Genomic DNA, 8,646 nt, shown 5'->3' with positions numbered 1-8,646 from the left:
AAAGGTAGTCTAAATACGCCCCTATTACTTATGACAGGGGTTTACGTTGTTTGACATAACGCAGCCGACTATCATCTATAGAATGTGGGCGTTCCGTGTGGATTAGGGGGAATGTCAACTCATAGAGAGACTTTTGGGCGTGCTTAAAATTCCATTGTGTCAGGGAAAGCTGTCAACTAATAATATGACAATTTGGGGATATTTGAGATATACCGATTATTGCATGCAAGTCGCACAGTGAAAGCGGTTTGGTGGCGCCTAAAAGAAAAAGCCACCCGTCATAGCGAACACAAAAAACCTCCTTGCTTCGAATAAGGGGCAGTGAAAAATGTGAAAAGCACTCAAAGTGCGGACTAACAATTGAGAAGGATTATCACAGGTTGAAAATCTAATCCTACTATTAGGTCAAAAACTGTTGGCGTCATAAAGGACCCAAAATTCACAAATCAAAATCATGAGTTCAAACCAGATGTTAGAAGCAAAGAAAGACATACACAACGAGGGAAAATACTTGCTAAACGATTATTATGTAGACATGAATTCTGAAGATAACGAAGAGAGACATACCACAAGCTTTTGATAACAATTGCATGTAAAATACCGAAGAAGCTACGACAGACGATTTCATACAAAGGTACAGTGTAAGAGCGCTTTCTGGCGATTTGTAGTAGTACTGCAGTTAGTCACCCGTCCATCTGTGCACATGTTGTGATGACGACACCACAATGTGTGTTGTTCTCCCGGGGCGCGCGCGATCTGAAAGTACAGTTCGCAGTTTTCCGGACATTTCTGCAGTTTTCTCCTCCCTTGCAACCTTCTACCAGCAGTACAGGCAAAGTAAGATCCTTCAGTTGTTCATGGATTTCACGATCATATAAACGTGACCTTAGTTAACCCTGAAAGTTGATTTATATGACGTGATGTTGAGGAAAAGGGCAAGTGACACATACGTTAAACCATTTATTATATAACGTTACATGTACTAGAGGTGTTGGACTGTGATGAGTTAAATAATAATATCAGGTGTATTTGCAGCCAGTGCCACAGGCAGGTACCCAATGTGTAGGGTAATGAGGCTGTTTAACGTGTTCGAGGCACCTCCTCGAGCACGGGACCCCCGTTTTACGTCCCTCCCGGAAGACGATTTCGTGGAAAGCTTCGTGAGGCTACAGCAATCCGGACGTCCTTGGTTGGTCCCCCATCCAAGCACTGTCCGGACCGCGCGTTGCTTAACTTCCGAGATCGAGGGATCGGGTGTATCCAACGCGCCACGCGGCCGTAGCTAAAAGAAATCCATGCACGGAGACGAACCCGGATCTTCTGGGTCCGAAGCGCTTCGCGTTGCCAGATCGGCCAAGCTGCGGTAAAGAATGTGTTGTGAGATAGCTGCTCTCTGTACTGGACAAAACGACCCCACACCAATCTGTCCCACACATAATTTATATAATTAATTTTATTTCATTATTTGGAAGCCTCTTTTGTTGATTTTCGTTGTTAATTTTTTCATTTCAAGCTAAGAATTTTTTTTTTCATCTATATCATGTCATGAAGAATTAGCTACATTTGTAGTATCAGTATACGGATATAAATACTAATTTTAGCAAGTGCTGATAGGGTTGATTTGATTTGATTTGATTTATTCGACTGTAAAAAAGTACAGCCAGGGCTACCCAACTAGCCAAAGGCTATTACAAAGGGTTAGCCCTGGGAACAGTATTCATTACAAACGTTCACAGAGTTCATTACAAATGTTCACAAAGCACGCCAAACAGATACATAAAACGCCAAGCTAAAAACATAGAAGAAACAAAATTAACAAAAAATTTCACAAAACTAAAGCGCCTAAGGTACAAAATGCACGAGACTAAATTATATATAAAATCGTTGACGACGCAAAGCCAAAACTTAGGTTTACATTACGTACTAGCTATAGGTTAAAGATATCCGACAAAGGTGCCGTCTTTATATACTGTATAATATGAATGTGTATATCCTTTACAGGTACCGGTGTGTCCAGCTGACCAGCACAATGAATGAACAGGAGCGGCTTGGCCTGCAGTCTGCCCGACAGACGAGCTTCGGGAACACGGAGTTCACCCAGGAGGAGCACAGCGCCATCCAGGCCGCGCTACGCCAGCGGCTCGGCCGCGAGTTCATCAGCCAGCGACCGGGGCCCGGCAACCAGAAACTCACCTACATCGAGGGCCACAAGGCCGTCGCCCTGGCCAACGAGGTGTTTGGTTACGACGGGTGGTCGGTTTCCGTTCTGGTGAACTCCATCGACTTTGTGGACGAGCGAGCGGGCAGGTATGTTACAAAAAAAGTTAAGTGTAAGTTAACCCTTAAGCTGCCAGCTTTTTTAGCCAAGTAAAAATAAAAAATGTTTGACCCCTGACCTCCCTCACGAAACCCGCGAGACAACCGTCGGCCCTAACTCCCCTAACTTCCGGGCTTCAAGCGCTACACGCACACAAAGCTGTTTTCTTCTGGGGGAATACCCTATCCCGGTTATAACCGGGCCCAGCACACAAGGCATGTTTCTGTATCCCTGTTTAAACCAGGACTGGCAGCTTAAGGGTTTTAAAGTCCTTCCTGCACCAGATGGTGCATAATAGGGTGGTACCCATTCTTCCTTTCTGCGAATCCTACACATCCACTAAATATGCACAACCATCAACACCTTCTCGAGTTATGCTGTACACAAACAAACAAACAAACACACAAACATACACAGCTCGCTGCAGTACTTTACAAAAACGCCAGGTGAACCATCTTCAAACTTGACCTTCTCACATACCAAAAATTATGAAGATCCATCCACAGTCCAGTTCAGTTTTTTTGCCCACATAAAACACGCAAACATACATATGCATAGCCCGCTACAGTACTGTAGGAAAAAGCCTTTGATATATCCAAGCAAGGACATTATATATTCCATATAATGTCCTAGGTCCAGGGCAGATGCCACAGTCAGACTTGTGCATAGGAAGCTATGGTAACTTTTCAATAGAAAGTTTTCTTTTTTTGGCAAATTTTTGTCTTCCCTTCTCAAAATGCAATTCCAATGTAACCACTAGTTGTGCACACACAGCCGCCATTAAAACAACTGAAAAAGCTGCTACATACAGCAAATCCTGTTTTATGGTTAGAACACATTGCCAAGTACTACAGTCAGTTGATATTTTTCAATAGTTCCTCCTTTCAGAGACATACAGGCTCCAAAAGTACAATAAACATCTGTGTGCTGGGGGGGGGGGGGGTCCACCACAGTGCAATTTTTTCTTAATTGGTATGACACACAATGGTATAAGACTTTTCCTCACTTAACTTACATCATATCCAATGAATTCATACTACTTTTGCAGCAATTCCTGAACAGCTTTATGTACACTGTACCCCTGCTCAATGCTGTACAAATATCACAAAATATCATACTTCAGACAAATATTAGGAGAAACCATGCACCAAATTTGGTCATAATTTGACAAAATGTACTTGTAGATGATAATGCAACATGCTTTCATCAAATCTGATCCAGCTATAAAGAGCTAGATAGAAGGAGTCAAATGCTAAATGGGGGAGGGGGGTACTTCAGGGCGGATACCACAGTCAGACTTGTACATAGGATTGAGCTATGCTTTAATGCACTATTAAAAACAAGGGCTCAGAAAAGTACTTACTGACATTGCAAGCCCCAAAAATTCTTATGCACCAGAAAGCCACAGCTGTCTACTTTAGAATCATGCAAAGAAAACGGATAAGTGACCAGCTCGATTGCTCGTGACGGCTGACAGAAGAAAACAAACCTCAACTTTGATCTACTAATCCAGGCTGGAACAGTCCACTCAGCTCAGGGCATGTGAAACCAAACCACTACTAGTACGAGTAAGATATCTCCTTATGCCAACTGAACTACTGAAACGTACAAATTTTGACCAAACTGGGAAAGCTTAGACCCTACCTGTTCCTTCTAGCCCCAGAGTCTCAAAAATGGACCAAAATTTTCAAGAAAAAGAAGGATTTTCGAAGGTTAGTCCCCCGTGTACACTATATTATAGAGTACACGGGGGATAATAGTATATTCCCATTTTTTGCACTCTACTGCGCAACACAACTGTGACGTCTAAGTGGGGTGGGAAAATTATGTTAAGTAGGGCGCCAGACCAGGTAGGATATATATAGTTGTACTTAAGATTTGTGCATAACAGGGAAGAATCAAACTGTTGAAGACTAGAACTGAAGTCAACAAAAAAATAAGCTTTTGCTCCAACTCTGGCAAACATTCCTTGTCTTAATGACATAATGAAGGCTTTATAGAACTCATTCTGGCACACAAACATTAAAGACCCACAAGTGAAAAGAGCATCCACCACCATCGCAACCTGGCTATTTAGCTTTAACAGCACGCAACCTAAAGCTATGAAATGCTCAGCTTCAGCTAAAGAGTCTCTTCCAGGGGGGACTGCCCTACCTGAGCGTCACGGTAGAGTGTCATTAACCTGGTTGGGCTGGCCCAGTCTCACATGCTGGCCTGTAAAACCGGCTGGGCCCCTTAACTGGCCATTGGCTGAGGCTGAGCATTCAAAACAACTAAGGAAAATTTGTACCAAACACTGATTAGTTACTTTAACCCTTATAATTAAAACGAAATACCTTCACCTAATGTTCACATCAAATATCAAAAGTTTCCCAACTTCAAGGGGTGCCTTGTTGGAAGTCAATATAATCTACCTGTAATCTTACTCTAATTCTTACAGACTGAGTTGGACTACCTGGGAGTAAAAGTAAAGTTTGATCTGCAGTATACTGTATTTATTATTGATAAAAGACGGTGAAGCATTTGAACTTAAAAACTGAGGATGAGGCATGATGCTTTTTCATTAGCTATTATATTAGTGCAATGTGGCTTCCAAAATTCTGTTGAGTTCCATTTTTGAGTTGGAGAACAGTTTAATTCTTCATAAAGGTCTTAACCTTTGTCCCATTGTCTTGTTGAAGCTGTATGGGCAGTGGGTTGTTATCCATTCAATCATTGTGTCAAGCGCACGGTATTGGAAGGCAGAGCCCAACCCTCTCCTTCCACCACCTTTTACCTCCCCAACCAAAGCCAGATACCCATTTTTACACCTTGGTGGAGTGAAGAAAGTTGTGTTAAGTTTCTTCCCCAAGGGCACACCATTGGTGGCATGTCAGAGGATTCGAACCCAGTACCTCGAGGTTCTGGGCCAAACACCCTAACCATTACACCAACACCATGTCACACATTCTTCATGATATACTGTGCACATCTCTTTGTCTCTGCAGGTACATCGTCGGAGCGCACAGCATCGTCCGCGTGATGCTGAAGAACGGCGCCTCCCAGGAGGACATCGGCTACGGCGCCGCGGAAAACGTCCGCTCAAAAACAGCGGCCGTGGAGAAAGCACGCAAGGAGGCGGTCACGGACGGTATGAAGCGGGCACTGAGAAGGTTTGTTTGTTTGTTTGTTTGTTTGAACCTTTGTTTATTTATGAGGCGGGCTCTGACGAGGTTCGTTTGTTTACTGTAAATCCATTTATTATTGTGGTCGGTAATTGCAGTGATTGGGGGGAAGGGAGTCATTGCATTTGATTTTAACGCTTTTAGCAAACATGATTATCTCAAATGTTTATAATCGAATATTTGCGATGATGAAATTTTAGGGGTTGACTAGTGACCGTTAAAGTAGCTAGAATTAAGTACCATTAACAGATCAAGAATTACAGTATTAAGAAGCTCAAGCTGGCCCACAGGCCACTTTTCATTGAGGTCACGGGGGTCAGATAGAATATAACAGAGATACAGATTACATCATTCAAATCCTAATAACTCTATCAAGATATATCATTACATATACATGGTACAAAACATATAGAGCGAAAGCTGGTTCATGGTCCGTGTCCGTTTGTTTTGGTCATTTCTGTTGGTCATTTCCATTATTGTCCTTGACATGTTCTGAACCGTTTTTTCCAGCTTGAATTACCAGCTTTGTATTTATATTATCCAAGTCCATCTAGTGACGCTGAAGAAGAGTGCTGGATGTCACTCAAAACTTCTGGAATTAAATCTCCGAATTTTATCCAGTTGTAGAGTTTGAATTCTCTTTGTATATTGTTTACCTGGATGTCTAACTTTCACAAATGTATCATTTCCTTTAGGTTCGGAAACGCCTTGGGAAACTGCCTGTCCGACAAGGAGTACCTCAACTACGCCATGAAGACGACGAAACCCGCCAAGACGACGTACAACGAAAACGACTTGAAGCATGACGCAGTCGATCCAGACATCTCAAGAGCTCGGAAGGCCAGCCTGCCCTCCCCCACCCAGGGGATTCCCTTCCCCACCCCCCAGAGGCTGCCCCACCCCCAGGCCTACTCAACCCCAGTGCACACGGCAATGCCTCCCCCGTGGGAAGGTAATGGTACGGTCCTGTCTGAGTCAGCTGACAGCCGTTCGAGACAGTTCCGCAGAAACCCGGGAATCAGCCGCAGTGCAAGCTGTGGTCCCTCCATTGTCGCTTTCACGGGCGCTGAGCCAGCAACAAGCACCGGGGCAAATACAAGCACTGGGCCTTCAACAAGCACTGGGTCAGTAACAAGCACGGGTGCAAAAACAACCACTGGCCCAAACACTAAGAGTAAGACTGGTCCAAACACAAGCACTGGGCCACACACAAGGACTGGGCCATCAACAAGTACTGGGCCAGTAACAAGCACTGGGCCAGTAACAAGCACTGGGCCAAAAACTAAGACTGGGCCAAACACTAGGACTTGTCCAAACACAAGCAGTGGCCCTGGTGCGGACATTAGCCCCCAAACGGGCCAAAACATCAGCACTGGGCCACAAAAGAGCACTGGCCTAAATACAAGCGCTAGCACTGGGCCTAGCACCAGCACTGGCCCCAAAACAAGCACTGGCCCCCAAAAAAGCATGGGTCCAAATTCAAACACTGGTCCTAGCACCAGCAGAGGCCCAAACATACTCCCGACCCCAGTCCGTGGCCAAAAGAAGAGCGTGAGCCCCAGCAAGAGGAAGCGGGCCAGCCCCCGACGTGCGGCCAAGCCGAGCAGCACGACCCCTCCAGAGGACTCGGACGAAGCGGCTCGCCTGAGGAAACATCGGCAGTGGCAGAAGCAGCAGGAGTTCCGCCAACAGCTGGCCAGGAAAGAGGGAACTAACCAGTTAGCACCTGCGCCTAGACCCCAAGCCCACGGTGAGAGAGCATAAAAACAAGGCTTTAAAGCATTGAAAATCCTCTCTGGGTGTGATTTTTGTGTGAAATCTGGGCAGTTTAGGGGTGGCTATAGTAGGGAAGACTCTACAAGGGGGGGTATTTGCAGACCAGCCATATAGAATCTATTGGAATTACCTTTGATGAGAGTTAACAGATCATGTTAGCATTTGAGGGTTATATTTTATGGTCTGAAGTTTTGATTCTTGAAATAATGACGCCATCTTTTTCTCCCCTTTTCCATAGTATTACTGACACACACTGTAACTGTTTAGTTTCCCCTAAACAGCTCAAGCAGGACGACCTACCACAGGCTCCAACGTCCCCGCTAGGGCGTGATGGGACATCAGGGAACGGGGTAGAGCTGGAGGAGTTTGAGGGAGGCATGGAGGACAGTCTGCTGGCAAATGTTGCAGAGAACGAGTTCTGGAGCGAGGACGAAAGGGAAGCTGACGTCACTCCCACAGGCGTGAGGACGCGCAGTCGTACGCCGAGGAAACATGGAGGGCAGGGAGCAAGTGCCACCTTGCAGCTTGGGCAGGAAGTGCAGGGGCAGAGGGCACCTGTGGTGAGCAGGGAGGGTCAGCAGGGTTGGAGTGCACAGCACAGACAAGTAAGGCTATCTGTTTCAACATTTTTCTGGAGAAAAAGTTATCATATCAAAGTTATCCTCTTCTTGGCTGTTTTCAGAAACCTACAGTCCAAAAAGCACTGTAATTGCAAACATGGTTGCAGTTTTCGCAGTAAGCTCTTTGAGAACACTCCATTTTCTTCCTACCACGAAAATTAAAACCACACGAACTTAAATTATTTAACTTGGGAGGATTGAGATTTGTGTGAAAGAAACCAAAAAAAGTCCAATGAAACTTGCAATTGGACGCTGTACTTTATATCTCAGATTTTCTGTGGTGCAATCTGCCTTGGAGTGTCCAAAATTGCCAGTAAACCTGGTGTCAGTATTTAAGGAAGGAAGGAACACTGGATATAACAGAAACTGCCCATGCCATACATGTGTATTTGTTCCCTTGGCTCTAAGATGTGAAATTCAAATTTCTAGCATGTGAAGTGGTATAACAGATTTTCTGTTTGTTTCTTGCAGCCGACAGTGAAGAAGAGACGAATGGATAGCAGCTGACATCAGTATTGACAACAGTACCAGAACAGCACCCATAATGTTCCAAGCTGAACTGCACGATAATCTGACAATAATACCAGAGATGCACCTAAAATGTACCATGGTCAACTGGAATCATGAATGATATCAGAAAGCTTTTAAGTATTAGTAAATAGGCTTTCCTTCAAGTTGGTTTGTTGCGTACAGAAGGAGAGTTGTAGGGGATTGAAGAGAGGGTTCAAGTACATGTATTTCAGCACAAGAGAAGCACTAAACTGAACTG

The 8,646-nt window shown here is 44.6% G+C and overlaps 1 protein-coding gene across 1 annotated transcript; it reads left to right on the top strand.

The window, feature by feature from the left end:
- Positions 1-742: 742 nt before the first annotated feature.
- LOC136427155 (uncharacterized) lies at positions 743-8,393 on the top strand. The gene is made up of 6 exons (XM_066415915.1): positions 743-837; positions 2,002-2,307; positions 5,305-5,469; positions 6,177-7,231; positions 7,525-7,862; positions 8,349-8,393. Exons 2-6 carry the CDS (start codon positions 2,030-2,032, stop codon positions 8,382-8,384), a joined length of 1,872 nt encoding a protein of 623 aa, XP_066272012.1. The 5' UTR covers positions 743-837; positions 2,002-2,029; the 3' UTR covers positions 8,385-8,393.
- Positions 8,394-8,646: the final 253 nt, after the last annotated feature.

Source organism: Branchiostoma lanceolatum, chromosome 2 (genome assembly GCF_035083965.1).
Source record: "Branchiostoma lanceolatum isolate klBraLanc5 chromosome 2, klBraLanc5.hap2, whole genome shotgun sequence".
NCBI classification, from domain to species: Eukaryota; Metazoa; Chordata; class Leptocardii; order Amphioxiformes; family Branchiostomatidae; genus Branchiostoma; species Branchiostoma lanceolatum.
The sequence above is the reverse complement of the archived record's forward strand: the minus strand, read 5'-3'. Positions and strand labels throughout refer to the sequence as shown.

Excerpts from the sequence above, each read along its gene's own strand:
- LOC136427155 (XM_066415915.1), top strand. The coding sequence starts at position 2,030 with ATGAATGAACAGGAGCGGCTTGGCCTGCAGTCTGCCCGACAGACGAGC. Across the intron at positions 2,308-5,304 it reads GTGGACGAGCGAGCGGGCAG|GTACATCGTCGGAGCGCACA; the intron begins GTATGTTACAAA and ends TTGTCTCTGCAG. Across the intron at positions 7,863-8,348 it reads GGAGTGCACAGCACAGACAA|CCGACAGTGAAGAAGAGACG; the intron begins GTAAGGCTATCT and ends TGTTTCTTGCAG.